General features: G+C 26.6%; 1 protein-coding gene across 1 annotated transcript; it reads right to left on the bottom strand.

The window, feature by feature from the left end:
* Positions 1 to 13,062: 13,062 nt before the first annotated feature.
* On the bottom strand, positions 13,063 to 14,327 carry LOC123213417 (putative elongation of fatty acids protein DDB_G0272012). Its single transcript, XM_044632853.1, has one exon. The coding sequence runs from the start codon at positions 14,234 to 14,236 to the stop codon at positions 13,430 to 13,432; it is 807 nt and encodes a 268-aa protein (XP_044488788.1). The 5' UTR covers positions 14,237 to 14,327; the 3' UTR covers positions 13,063 to 13,429.
* Between the last annotated feature and the right edge of the window lie 1,723 nt (positions 14,328 to 16,050).

Here is a 16,050-nt window from a genome sequence, read left to right as displayed (position 1 = left end):
AAGATACATTAGTTATATAATATAATATTTAATATAATATATAAATAATAATAATTTTTAAATATATATATCATATTGTTATTTATATATATATATATATATATATATATATATATATATATATATATATATATATATATATATATTTTTAAATATTATATTATTTATATATATATAACAGAGGTGCGAAAAAGAGTGCACCATGCATATATATAATGAGTGCATGTGGATACGTGTGTTCTTGCACATCCATACATCTTTATGTATTTTTATGTATTTTACGCACTCTACACATTTATATATGTCTTTATGTATCCATATGCACTCATACACATCCTTATACATGCATACACTCTCACACCATTTTTCATATTTATGTTAATCTTTTCGTTTCGATCAATATTATAACAAAAATTAATAATTTCGAATAAGTTTTTAAATTCTTGAATTATAGAATGTTAATAGATTATTCGAAAAAAATATTTTGATATAATTAATTGAGGGAGTAATATAATTAACCGATACATATATTATTAAAAACAAATTTAAATTTGTTTAAATAAATAAAATCATTATAAATTTATTCTTAAAAAATTACTGTTTACGTTAATAAATATCCCTTTTCGAACGCTTAGCCATGCTTAACGTGGAAATGCATTAAATGATTTGGTGACTTCTCACATGTGAATATAATTTTCCCACCTGCACAGAAATGGGCCATTTGGGCAGACGATATTGACTTTTGGGTGGCCTGCATTAAATGGCCTTGGAAAATTGTTTTATGTCATGAACTGGAGGCGGCCAAACTAGTATAAATATCTCCTCCTCTCTTAATTTGTAAGTGTTATGCATACATTGATCATTAATTCGTCTTCGGCCTTTTATCTTTCCTTCATTTTTCTTTCCGCTCTCTTTTTTATTATATAAATTTTATAATACTTATCAGCACAACCAGTTTAGATTTATTTCAATATTAGTTATTTTTTAATTATATTATTATTTTATTTATATATTGTAAATACAAATATCTCAGTTATAATATTATTTTATTTATAATACAAATTATAAATATTTTAATTTTTACTATTCTTTTATTTAATTTTTTCACTTGTAATTGTATCATATTTATAACCTAAAGTTTACAAAATTATGAACTAGGAGTCAAAATCCTGAATATTATTTATAACTTGAAGTTTACAAAAGTCATAAACCTAGATCTATAGTCCTAAATATCATTTATAACCCGAAGTTTATAAAATCATGAACTTAGACCTGAAGTATTGAATATCATTTGTAACCCGAAATTTACAAAATCATGAATATGGACCCGTAGTCTTGAATATCATTTGTAATTTGTAGTTTACAAAATCATGAATTTGGACTTGAAGTCCTGAATATCATTTGTATCTCAAGGTTTATAAAATCATGAATCTAAAGCAAAAGTCCTAAATATTATTTGAATATGTATTTATATTATAGTAATTGTATCCGATTTGTAACCTGAAGTTTATAAAATCGTGAGATATATATATATATATATATATATATATATATGAGCCTGAATTCTCAAGTTTCATTAAAGTATTTATTTCATAATTATATCACATTTTTAATCTGAAATTTGCATAAATTGTAAAAAATATAGACTTGAAGTTCAAAATAGAATCAGAATTAAAGTGTACATATTATAATATTATGGATACTAATTACAAAGCTAGAAGTTTTGAAAATATAAGATAATATATGAACTTGAAGTTTCAAAAATTAAGCATAATATTTTTTTACAAAATCAAATGTTTTATAAATATAGGATAATATCTGAACTTAAAATTTCAAAGATTGATTCTTAAAAATCAGAAATTTTATAAATATGACAATATTTAAACCTGAAGTTCCTAAAATTGAATGAATAATATTAAATGAGTTTTCTACACAATTTTTTACCTAAAATTTATGAGCCTTGAAAAAGTGATTGAATAAAGTGATCTAGAAGGACAAATCCGACGCCGCTATTTTACCGACATCATATCCCGAAAGATAGCAAGCTGAATATTTTGATATAATAATAGATCCATTAAATTCATGGAAAATTTTGAAAAATAAATTTGAACATCCGATTTAATGATAATCTCAATGGCTTTGTAATTTAATACAACTCTATTATATTCATAATCTTTTTTAGACTAAGCTAATGTGGAAGAGAAAATATTCTCTACCTTTTATTATTTTTTATAATATGCTCATATAATAACAATGTTAGGGAAAAAAATTCTGAGTTAATTTTTCCTGTTAATGAAAACCATCAAAATCTCTCCACAAGCACTATATCGTTCCCTGAAGTGAACGCAACTATCAAAAGTAATTATCACATATGTGAGTAAGGTCATAGATGAAATAATTTTTTATCTAAAGATGGTTATAATATAAAATCTCTGTCATACCACCAGAAATGGACTAAAACTAAAATAAAATAAAGAATAATGCAGAGTAAACCACAAAATAATAGACGTGGTCATAAATATCATTGATTATGTACCTATAGCAAACACAAACATTGGGTGGGTTTATATTAAACATCCATGAAAATTAAATTTATTAATGATTTAAATCTTATTGATCTAATGAATTTTGAAGTCTTAAGACTTTTGTCAATAATAAAATATAGGTCGATTGAGTAATGACATGAATGCCTATGATTTTTTATAATTAAAATCTATCATATATAATTATTTCAGAGTTATGAATATTATTTTGTGTTTTATTATTATATTCTCTTTCCTTTTACTATTTTGTATATGTTATGACTAATAAAATTTTTAAAATGAAATGATATAGACTCCAAAATTGAAACGGTAACTTCAAAAGTTGATGATAGATACATTTGTTTAGTGGATAGTGTAACAATGCATATAATTCTCAAAGAAAAAGAATTTTTTTTTAATTTTAGCACCGGTTGAACCTAAAGTAAATAATATATCAAAATCAATAAACCTAATTGAAGGCTTCAAAAAAGCCATAATTTTGTTAAAAAATGAGACTAAATTAAGCATCAATGATATATTATATTCAAGTAAATCTATAAGAAATCTACTTAGTTTTAAAGATATAAGAAATAATGATTATCACATTGAAACTATAAGTGAAAACAGTGCAGAATTTATTTGTATAACTAATATTACCTCCAAAAAAAGGCTTATACTAGAAAAATTGTTTGCTTTATTGTCTGAATTGTATTATACAATCATAAAACAATTGAATCTACGTATTATCGAACAAAAGTTCTCTAATCTAAAAGTCTTTATGCTTTGGCATGATTATTTAAGTCACCCAAGATTTACAATTATGCATAGGATTATTGAAAAATCACATAGACATACATTAAAGAATCATAAGATTTTATTGTTTAGTGAAAAATTTTGCACCCCCTGTTTATAAGGCAAATTGGTAATTAAACTATCTCCCTCCAAAATTAGAGTTGAATCTTTATCATTCATATAAAGGATTCTATGGGACATATATGAACCCATTTATTTACCAAGTGGATCATTTCGTTATTTTATAGTCTTAACTTATGCATTTATATGATGATCTCATATTTGTTTATTGTCAACTCAAAACGTTGCATCTTTTAAAATGTTAACACAAATTATCAAATTAAAAACACATTTCACAGATTATTCGATTAAGTCAATATAGCTAGATAATGTTAGTGAATTTACATTCAAGACATTTGATGAGTATTGCATGTCTATAGAGATTAATGTTGAACATCTAGTCCCGTATTTTCACACTCATAATAGATTAACTAAGTCTCTTATCAAACGACTCCAAGTAATTGCACGTACTTTATTATTAAAAACTCATTTACCAACTTCTATGTGAGAACATGCTATATTATATGTTGTAGTTTTGATTCACTTGCGACCTTTTTCTTATCATTAATATTCTCCCCTACAAATTAGTTTTTAGTCAACAACCTGATATATCTCATTTAAGGATATTTGGTTACGTTGTATATGTCTTTATTGTGTCTCCTCAACGCACAAAAATGAGACCAGAATGTTATTTGAGAATTTATGTTAGATATAATTCATCATCCATTATCAGATATTTGAAACTACTAACATGTGATCATTTTATTGCCTGATTTACAGATTATCACTTTAATGAGACGATATTCCCACTTTCAGGGGAAAAGACAACGCCTCTTGAAGTTAGACATGAACTTACATGGTACATACCTACCGTGTCTCATTTAGATCCTTGCGCATCTCAAAATGAAACTGAAGTGCAACGGATAGTATGATTATAAATTATTATTAACCAAATGTCTGATACATTCATAGATACAACAAAAGTGATAAGATCACACTTATCAACTACCAATGCACTAGCAAGAATTGATGAGACTGCTGAACAATCTACTCAAGTTACAACTAATCAATCTATTACATGTTAGAAGTGTGGTAGACATGTTGGATTGAAGGACATTGTTCCTCGAAAAAAAGGCAAATAATCAAACAAATTCAATCATGATGATCCTAAAATGAATGAAAAATTCATATTCTTTACTCTTTCTCCAGAAGAGGTTATGGTTTGTGAAGAGACTAAGTCCCTAAAATGGTGCAAACCATTGAAGTGGTACAAAATTCTAAAAAACTAGAAAATAAGAATACTAAAATATCTTTAAATTGTGCTTATACACGAAAGATGGGGAACTGTGAAATGATTAACATTGATGATATATTCTCATTTGCAATAGCTACTAAAATTATGAATAATGATGATTTTGAACCATGTACTGTGACTGAGTACAGAAAACACATAAGTGACCTAAATAGGAAGAAGCAATTTAAGCAGAATTAGCTTTTCTAGCAAAACATCAAGTGTTTGGGTTTGTAATTCCAACACCTAAAGACAAACAACTAGTTGGATATAAATGAATATTTGTAAGAAAAAATGAGATTGCTAGATAAAGTCAGGCTTGTAGCCTAAGGTTTTTCGCAAAGGTCAAATATAAACTTTGATAAAACATATACACCTATTATGGATATAATCACATTTTAATGTTTAATTAGTTTAACATTTTTTAAAGGACTGGATATGCGTATAATAGATTTAGTTACTGTTTATCTGTATGAAAACTTGGATATTAAAATTCATATAAAACACTTTGAAGGATTTAAATTGTCCAAAGTAAAAAGGGTCAATTCAAGAGGCACGTACTCAATTAAATTATAAATATTATTGTACAGATTAAAACAATTCAAAAGGATATGGTACAATCACCTCAGTGAATATTTGAAAAAATAAGGTTATGTGAATGACCCTATATGCCCATATATCTTTATCAAAAAGTCAAAATTAGGATTTGTCATTATTGTAATTTATGTTAATAACATGAATTTAATTGAGACTCTTGAAGAGCTCTAAAAAACTGTTGAATATCTGAAAAAAAAAATTTGAGATAAAGGATTTGAGAAAAGCAAAATATTGTCTCAGCCTATAGATCAAACACAATTCAAATGAAATATTTATCCATCAATCAACATATATAGAAAAATTATTAAAACACGTTAATATGGATAAGACTTATCTTTTGAGCACCTCAATGGTTGTTTGGTCTCTCGATCCAAAAACAAACCTATTTTGTCCTAAAGAAAAAAATGAAAAGATATTCGATCTTGAGTACCGTATCTTAATGCCATTAGAGTTTATTATATTTGGCCCAATATAGTAGAAATGATATACCCTTCCTAGTCAATTTATCAGTTTGATTTAACTCTGCACCAACCCGTCGTCACTCGAAAGGAATCAAACATATATTTTGTTATTTATGTAAGATTATTGATTTAAGGTTATTTTATTTTGTCAAATCCTCTAAAAATCCTAGTTTGGTTCAATAAGTAAATATTAGTTATCTTTTTTACCCTCACAAGGCCTGCTCACAAACTAGATATGTTTTTACTTATAATGACACAACAATATTCTGGCCCTCTATCAAATAGATTTTGGTTGTAATGTCTTCAAAACATTCAGAGATTCTAGCTCTTTATAAAGCCAGTTGAGAATGCATATGATTACGATCTATCATCCATCATATCTAGAATACATGTAGTCTTCCTTATATAACAAACATTTCTTCCTTATACAACAAACATTTCTTTCATATTGTATAAAGACAATGCAACATGTATTACCCAAATTAGAGGTGGATACATTAAAGAAGATATAACCAAACATATTTCATTAAAGTTCTTTTACACTCATGAGTTTCAACAGAGCTGAAAGATTGATATCAAATAAATACGATCTAGTGAGAATCTTGCAGAGTGTTCACTAAGAGATTACTAACATTAACATTTGAAAAGTTAAACATTGGTATGCAGCGACTCAACAAACAACCAAATTAGTCTCACTACAAAGAGGGAGATTATTTATCAGAAGAAGCAAATTTTTTAAGTTTAATACATATTGGACAAAATGTGCATTATACTCTTTTTCCTTTCACTAGGTTTTGTCTCACTAAATTTTCTTAATAAGTTTTAATGAGGCAACTTTAAACACATCCAATCCCACTTTATAAGACATTAAATAATTACGTTCATTTGCTTTGGTTTTTATCTAATTGAGTTTTTCTTTAGCATTCTTAATATAATTATCTGTAAGTAGTAAAAATCCAAAGGGGAGTGCTAAATATACGATAGATTTTTCACTACATAGTCATGTTTGTTGTGGGAATGCGTTAAATAATTCAGTGGCCTCCCATATTTGAAAATTAATAAAGATAAAATTACAACAAAAGTAAAAATACTTTGTCAATCTTTTAATAGATAAAGTAGAGGTAATAATCGGTTTATTTCATATATTATTTGTCACGTTCTTTTAATAATAAAATACTATCAAATTTTTTATTAACAAATAAAGTAAACAAAGCAATATTATTAATAAAAGATAAGTTTATGAGTAACCAACCAAACATCTCCGAATGAAACAGTTTGTAATATCAATAAAACTATATATATAAATAAAGTGTATAAATTTAAGTACAAATAATTATACAACACTATATGATTAAATATTAATTTATCTTTAATTCAAAATCATTCACTCGCATAATAATATATCATTATTTGTATACAAAATTATTCTTATTGTATATACAAATACTTCAATCTTATAATACAAACTACATTTTAATATTATTTTGTGCAAGTAGTTCATGAATTAAACACTTGTCTCATATAAAAGCCTATTTTCACATCAATGTACACACATTAGCCAAACCTTTAGATGTCCCATCTAAACTCACTTCATGAAGAACTTATTGGTGACATTCTTGTTCTTTAATAAGCTATCCAATTTCAACCACAAACCTTTAGATGTCTTTGCATTAACCATATCATGCATCATTGAATCATCCAAACACATTTGGATTATACTAAAGGTGATAATTTACATGTCCTATTAGTTTTCTTCATCAATGCTAGTTGGCTTCGTTCCTCTCCATGTCTTGTGCACCTTGTTATGCATCAACATACACAAACTAAATTTTCCCTAAGTGTAGAACTTGTCTAACTTCACATGTGAAATCAATACAATTATCATCTTGAAACTTTAATACTAATTGGGTTGCATAATTAACTTAAAAGAAAATCATAGGTATAAGTAATCAATCTCAAGATACACAAATTTTATGTGATTCGACAATGTGTTTACATCCATAATGTTGTTGTTCTTATATTTTACTCTAAAGGCAACCAATCCAAAACTCATAGATAACGTAAACTTTAACTTTTCTTGTATAATGGAACCCAAAATAGAAAATTCCCTAACTTAAATTCTTTAGTTTTGCATGATGGGATAGGGTTTCCATCAATTGAACGCCCATTCCACATTTTAGTCTTACTTGTTTTGCATGGATCAATCTTGTTCCCTCCTTATTATACTTTCAACAAATTTATAGGAACGACCATTGGCCATGGGAATGATTTGTTCCTCCTTGGAATGACTAATGTGCTTCTAATACGGGCAATGAAAATTTCTTTGAAATGATTGTTCCTGTAGCACTTCTATGGTACTTAGAATGATCTTTCCTTGCTTGGAATGACTTCATTTAGTTACTTCAAAATCTGGAATGTCAGTTATATCAATCCTAAAACTTTAAGGATCCATTTGGTTTAGAGAATATTTTATTATCGAAATTGAAATATTATTATAAAGAAATATTATTTGAAAAATTATTGAGTATAAATTATTAAAATGTTGGGTAAAACTAGTATGCATAAATAATTATTCTGTTTGATTGACAATAATAAAAGAGCAGTAATATATTATTTTACTTAAATATCCATAAAAAATGATTAGGTATAGAGTAGTATTATTTTCGGTTAAATCAAAATGCTTCATATGTTATGTATATATTCTAAAATATTATAGATGTTAATAATATATTAGAATTTTTTTTACTTGTCGAATTATGAAATTAATTAATTATTTTCTAAGATTGTTATCGTATTGTCAATATATTTTTTTCTAAAATATTCTTCCTGTTACTTGTAATTTTAATTGAAAATGATGACTTTTTTGTTCCAAAAATTAATAAAGATAAAATTATAACAAAATAAAAATATTTTGCTAATATTTTAATATATAAGATGAAGGTAATAATTAGTTTATCTCATATATTACTTATTACGTCCTCTTGATAATAAAATATTATCAAAATATTTTATTAACAAATAAAGTAAACAAAAAAAAAACATTATTAATAAAAGATAAATTTTTGAGTAACCAACCAATCACTCTCATGAATGAAATAGTTTGTAACATCAATAAAACTATATATATAAATAAAATATATAAATTTAAATATAAATAATGATTTATCATTTTATGATTGAGTATTGATTTATCTTCAATTTAAAATTATTCTTTTATATAATACTATATTATGATTTGTATATAAAATTATTCACGTTGTATATGCAAATACTACTAATCTTGTCATACAAGCCACTTTTTAACATTATTTTGTATGAGTAGTTCATGAATTAAATGTTAGTCTAATCTAAAAGCTTATTTTCACATCGAGGTACACACATCAGTCAAAGCTTTAGATGTCCCATCTAAACTCAGTTCATTAAGAGTTTATTGGTGACATTTTTGGACTTTAATAAGCTATCCAATTTCAACAACAAACCTTTAAATGTCTTTTTATTAACCATATCATGCATCATTGAATCACCCAAACACATTTGGATTGTACTAAAGGTGATAATTTACATGTCCTATTAGTTTTCTTCATCAATGCTAGTTGGCTTCGCTCCTCTCCATGTCTTGTGCACCTTATTATGCATCAACAGACACAGACTAAATTTTCCCTCAGTGTAGAAGTTGTCTAACTTCACATGTGAAATCAATACAATTATCATTTCGAAGCTTTAATAGTAATTGGGTTATATAATTAACTTAAGAGAAAATCATAGGTATAAGTAATCAATCTCAAGATACACAAATTTTATATGATTCGACAATGTGTCTACATCCATAATGTTGTTGTTCTTATATTTAAGTCTAAACGCAACCAATCCAAAACTCATAGATAATGTAAACTTTAACTTTTCTTATTTAATGGAAGTCAAAATACAAAATGCCCTAACTTGAATTCTTTAGTCTTGCATGATGGGATGAGGTTTCCATCAATTGAACGCCCATTTCACATTTTAGTCTTGTTTTGCATGGATCAATCTTGTTCCCTTCTTGTTATACTTTCAACAAATTTATAGGAATGACCATTGGAATGGCCATGGGAATGATTTGTTCCTCCTTGGAATGACTAAAGTGCTTCTAATACGGGCCATGAAATCTCTTTGAAATGATTGTTCTTCTAGTACTTCTATGGTAGTTAGAATGATCATTCCTTCCTTGGAATGACTTCATTTTGTTACTTCATAATTTAGAATGCCAATTCTATCAATCCTAAAACTTTCAGAGTCCATTTGGTTTGAAAAATCTTTTATGATCAAAATTGAAATATTACTATAAACAAATATTATTTAGAAGATTACTGAATATAAATTATTATTATGTTGAATTAAATTAGTATGCATAAATAAATATTATGTTTGCTTGACAATAATAAAAGAGTATTGATATATTATTTTACTTAAATATTCATAAAAAAATGATTAGGTATAGAGTAATATTATATTTGGTTAAACCAAAATGCTTTATATATTTTGTATATATTCTAAAATATTCGATGTGTTAATAATATATTAGAATATTTTTGTAGTTGTTGAATTATAAAATTAATTAATTATTTTTTAAGTTGTTATTTTATTGTCAATATTATATATTTTAAAATATTCTCCATGTTATTTGTAATTTTAATTGAAAATGACTATATTTTTTTTCTAAAAATTAATAAAGATAAAATTATAACAAAAATAAAAATATGTTGCCAATATTTTAATATATAAGGTAGAGATAGTGATTAGTATACCTCATATATTACTTATCTCATCCTTTTGATATTAAAATATCATCGAAAATTTTGATTAATAAATAAATTAAATAAAAAATATTATTAATAAAAGATAAATTTATGAGTAACCAATCAAACACTCCCCGAATGAAATGATTTGTAATATCAATAAACCCAAAAGGCTATGTCCCACCCAGGTTTTAATGCGAATACAAATACAAACTTACAGGATTTGAAAAATCTAAATACTTATTTATGGGTTAACTACCGTAAAAATTTTCTTTTAGAAGGAAGGATAAAATCGTTATTTTATTAATAATTTAAAAAATATATAATATTCATTAAGTTTTCATCCTTAAATTTTAAAAACTAATAATTTCACTCCTATATAAAATTGTCTAACTTTCCAAAGTAACATTTCCCTCCCCAAAAACCTAGGGTTTATTTTCTTATTCATCTTTTGGACAAAGAAGGCTTCATTGTGAAAAAGAATTGTCTGATTTGTCATCTTATTCACCTTTTGGACAATAAAGGCTTCGTTGTCCAGGTGAAGCCTTTGTCATCGATGCAGGTAGGGTGTTGTCATCCATCGTTGAAGGCGTAGGAAGAACCAGAGCCGATCATCGAAAAGTGAAAGGGGCATTTTGAAACCTTAGGGGGGAAAATGATTTTTTTTCAAAACTTAATTATGAGAAAAAATTGTTAGTTTTTCGAATGAAAAAGAAAAAATGATATAAATTTTTAGTGTTTAGAATTTAGTAGTAAAATGAAAATTTTACCTTTTCCTCTAACAGAAAATTTTAATGGTAATTACCCTATAAGTGGGTATTTAAGTTTTTGAAACCCTATAAATGTGTATTTGTCTTTACATTAAAATTTAAGTAGAAAATAGTCGTTTGACCCTATTAATAAAATTATATATATAAATAATGTGTATAAATTTTTACATAAATAATAATTTATTATTATATAGATATATATTAATTTATCTTTAATTTAAAATTATTTAATTATATAATAATAAATTATTATATATATACAAAATTATTAACGTTGTATGTACAAATACTATTACTTCTGTAATACAAACCATATTTTAAGAGTGGTTCATAAATTAAATGCTTGTCCCATCTAAAAGTCTGGCTTCACATCGAGGTATACACATCAACAACAGTAACATTTAAATTCCCACACAGTTGATCAGTTGTAACCTAAAAATTAATTTCATTTGCAACCACAGATACGTTGTAAAATATCTGCCTAATTTCATAAAAACAAACAAGCCAACAACCTGATGTATCCTTTATTTACTTCTTTTCCTACTTTGCAGGGGTGTAATTAAATACCAAAACTAGCTGAAGTAATTAAAAGATCGGGTACCCTTTTCACCCTTCGTTTCAATTCATTTCAAAAAAGTTGGTAACAAATAATAATAATAATAATAACAACTACTGCTGCAGTATAACATTAAAGAATGCCTGCTGCTCTTATCTATCAACATTAAATCCAGTAGTCACTTCTTTTCGAAGAAAGAAAACCCATCATTCAAACTCATTTATTGGTCGTGTGAATTCTGGTCCAAGAGGTCACCTATATTTTAATATAATAATCACTTTATATTCTATCCTAAACAGGATATAATTGTTGTTGCATCCGACATCAATAGCAACATTCATTCACTCTTGTAAATATTTATTAATTAATTGAAAATCAGCAAAAAGACTTTTTTTTTTGAAGTTTTCTCGAGCCAGCAAATTTGTTGAAAATTTTCTTTTTACAGGTTTATTTTTTAATTAAATTGAAATAACTTTATCCAAATCTCAATTTTTTTTTTCTCTAGAGAGATTACAACAAAGCTTAATATATTTGATAGATTATAAGTTATGCTTTGAATAATACTATGATTTATTTTAATAGATAAAATTGTCATCTATGAATATTAATTTTGTCGAAAAATAGAACTAATTGATGTGAAATGTACCCCACGTGTTGTTGGCAGTTGAATATTTATTGATGAATTTAATTGTAGTATGAATGTATTATTGAAATAAGTTGTATAAATTATTAATAAAATTATATGTATAAATAATATATAAAATTTTATACATAAATAATGATATATTATTGTATAATTAATTATATTTTATTTTTAATTTAAAACTGTTGAATTATATATTAATATATCATTATTTATATATAAAATTATACATATAATACTAATAAAATATTATATGATCCTACAACCTTAAGCTAATTTCAAGCGAATTTAGATTTGCTTTCACAATTTCTTGCTCTATCGCTTTACTCTTGAGACTTACAAAATAAAAAAAGAAGTTGCAATTCAGTTGACTTTCTATTTTTATGAACGTTCAAAAAAGAAAATAATAAGTAGGAGAATATATTAACATTGCATATAATTAGCTCTCCACAAAGGTTTCAATGCCTTCGTATATCCATGATCGATCATTGTTAAAGGATAATGAAGTATGGACAAATTTTAATCCTATAATCAAGTTGAATAATTACAACCAAATTATTAAAGATAGTCAATTACCAAATAAAAAATATGGAAGTGAAACAAGAATTTCAAATATTATTATTATTACAATATGAAAATAAACTCGATCATCCATAATTTTTTTCTATCAAGTATCGTCACTGACAAATAAATCTCTCACATGGCTAAACTTGAAGAGTCGTACAAACATTTAATATCACACTGATGAGTTCACATAAAGTCAAACTATGCATCTAATAATATTAATTCAAAAAAATACCATGTAATTAAACCATGAAGATTTTTACGTGCTAGCCATCTTGACTACTTCACTTCTTCACTTCTACTTGGCATAAAATATTAATTATCATAAATGAAGAACACTGAAAATATTAATTAAAACCCTCTTCCAAATACTCTTCATCGATTTATCCATCCATCACTTACATATCTTTCTTGGCGTTATAATTTTTGAAGTGAAAATCAATGAATAAAACCAAAAGCGTGATAATGAAAGCCATACTGAAGCAATAACCCCAGATGCCGGAGCAGCCTGATCCTGTGAAATGGAAGAAAAATACAATAGCCATGTTTATGAAGCTCGCAAAAAACTGCAAAATCTGAATATCAGTGACTAATCTTTTCCAATTCGGACGTTTTCCAATGGCGCATAATAAATAATAGTAATACATGATCACGTGCACCATACAATTCGTAACAAGCACCACTGGAAAGGAAGATTGCGATGTATGCAGCCCAATGTAACACATTATGACGACCGTGGTATGGTGGTAAACGTGGAGAAACGAGAGACGTTTCATCGATTTACTCACAACGATAAGAAATGTATCAACATATTCATAAATCTTGGAGAGGTAAAAAACGTAGGCCCAGAAGAAGAGAGGGCCTTTTGGCTCGACGTCTTTGGGATAACATAACACATGGTGTATGCTTGGGGCATGGAAGAAGATGGAGAGGAGGCAACCAACGGCCATGATGAGGGAAAGCACAATGAGGATGATGTTGTGGACGACGGTGATTCGTCGGAGGCGTGGGGGTGCAATGAAGATGGGATGGTTTTGAGAGAGGAAAAGGGTGACGGAGAGATAAGAGACAACAGTGAGAGTTAGAAATTGAGGGGATGAGGCTGGAGTTTCGCCTTTAACCCATGAAAAATGAAGGATTTTTGGGTCGTTGACAAACCAATCTAGGAGGATTGAGAGCATTGGGGTTGCTGAAGTTTGGTTCATTGGAGAGAAGATGGGAAAATGAGTGAGTAAATTGCAGACAAGTGAATGTTGAGAGAAAGGGTAGGGTTTTTTAAGCTTTGAGAGAGACAGAGTTTAAATGGATGGTTGTACATCATCATCATGGATTTATGTTTCTGTTTTCTATTTTTTTCCATGAACTATTCTAACTAATGTTCCCGTAACCATAACTACAACTAAACAAACATTATTACACTTACCCACATTACATCGAATAAATAGAGTTTCTTATTAATTCCTTCTTTGGGTAATTTGGCAATTATATTTATTATAAAGAATGCATTATATTTAGGTAGAAAAACAAAATTTAACACCTACTACTAAAATTACAAAACATTGAATTTTTACCCAAATTCATAACTTAAACGCATTTAATTGTAAAACACTACAATTGGAAGAGTAAAGATAAAGACAAAATTGTATACACCATTTTGTTGCAAAGATTTGATGTAGAAAGGATTAATTGTCAATCTCAGAGCAAAATCTTCTTTCCTAAACTTTTTTAAAGTACGTTGTAGAAGGGGTGCCAATTAAAGTTATGCATTAATTTTTTTTTTCCTAAGAAGGGGAACTTGTCTATTCCCTTTTGTTACTAAAAGGGTAAAAAGGTCAATTAGACTCTCCCATCAAAGCCCAATAACATTATATTAACCCACACTTATAAGCCAAAATTCACAATTACACTATAAAGTGTATCACTTTGTTTCTATATGATCACATTGGACCCATAAAAATGAAATCTTTTCAGACTACACATTTACTTAGTTGTATTAAATAAAGAAAAATATTTAATCAATATATGCTCATATTATTCCAACATCATATACTATCTACTTGTTTTTTCGAAATCTTAGTTCATTGCACAAAATATGATCTATTTTCATGTAAACACCATTTCATTTTATAAATCAATTGTGTGTGTGTGTGTGTGTGTGTCTCTCTCTCTCTCTCTATATATATATAGACATATTAAAATTTTGTTGTCCAACATATTAATATTATGTTCCAAGACAACAAAATAAATTTCGTTGTTTTAATTAAAATTTTATTTTATTTTTATTGTTAAATTTGTTGGCATTAAAAATCATTATTTCATTCAGAAAACATTATAATATTGTCTAAAAATATTAAATACCTCCTAACATTAAATAACATTAAAAAGTTATTTAATGAATTTAAATCTAAATGATATTTATTTATTTACATAATTCATATTCGTAATATAATCAGTTTATGTCATTACCATCAAGTCCTTTCTCTTTTTTTTTTGGCTTTTAATAAACAACTAATCAAAACATTCGTTTAACCAATTACATATTTCTCCTGAACTATTACTAATAACAATTAACCCCTCTAGATATCTAAATTAAACAATATACGATTTTGATCTTTAATATATTTGATCAAGTGTAAAATGTGCTAATAAAATGGCAAAAATGATAATTGAATTATTGTTGAGTGATGTCTCATGTTAAATCTACAGAAATTAGAAAATGGGCATCCATGGTGTTTAAAATGTTTTTGAAAGAGAAAGAGGGTGATAATGGTCATGAAAGGCATAAATCTAAAAAAAAGAATGAAAGTGGAAAGGATGGGCTGGTGCCACGCGCCCATGGTCCATAAAGTCTAGTTGAAATAGGTTGTCGGATAGTTATCACCCAACCATATGCATAAATATGTTTTGTCTTTACCTATTTCGTAGATCATTATTTTTATATATAATTTAAATATATAAATAATATATTATTATATAATTAAATATTATTTTATTTTTAATTTAAAATTATTTAATTATA

The sequence above is a fragment of the Mangifera indica genome, chromosome 4 (assembly GCF_011075055.1).
Source record: "Mangifera indica cultivar Alphonso chromosome 4, CATAS_Mindica_2.1, whole genome shotgun sequence".
In the NCBI taxonomy this organism is placed as follows: Eukaryota; Viridiplantae; Streptophyta; class Magnoliopsida; order Sapindales; family Anacardiaceae; genus Mangifera; species Mangifera indica.
This window is presented reverse-complemented; position numbering and strand designations above follow the sequence as displayed.

Coding starts and splice junctions, on each gene's coding strand:
- LOC123213417 (XM_044632853.1), bottom strand. CDS start 14,236: ATGAACCAAACTTCAGCAACCCCAATGCTCTCAATCCTCCTAGATTGG.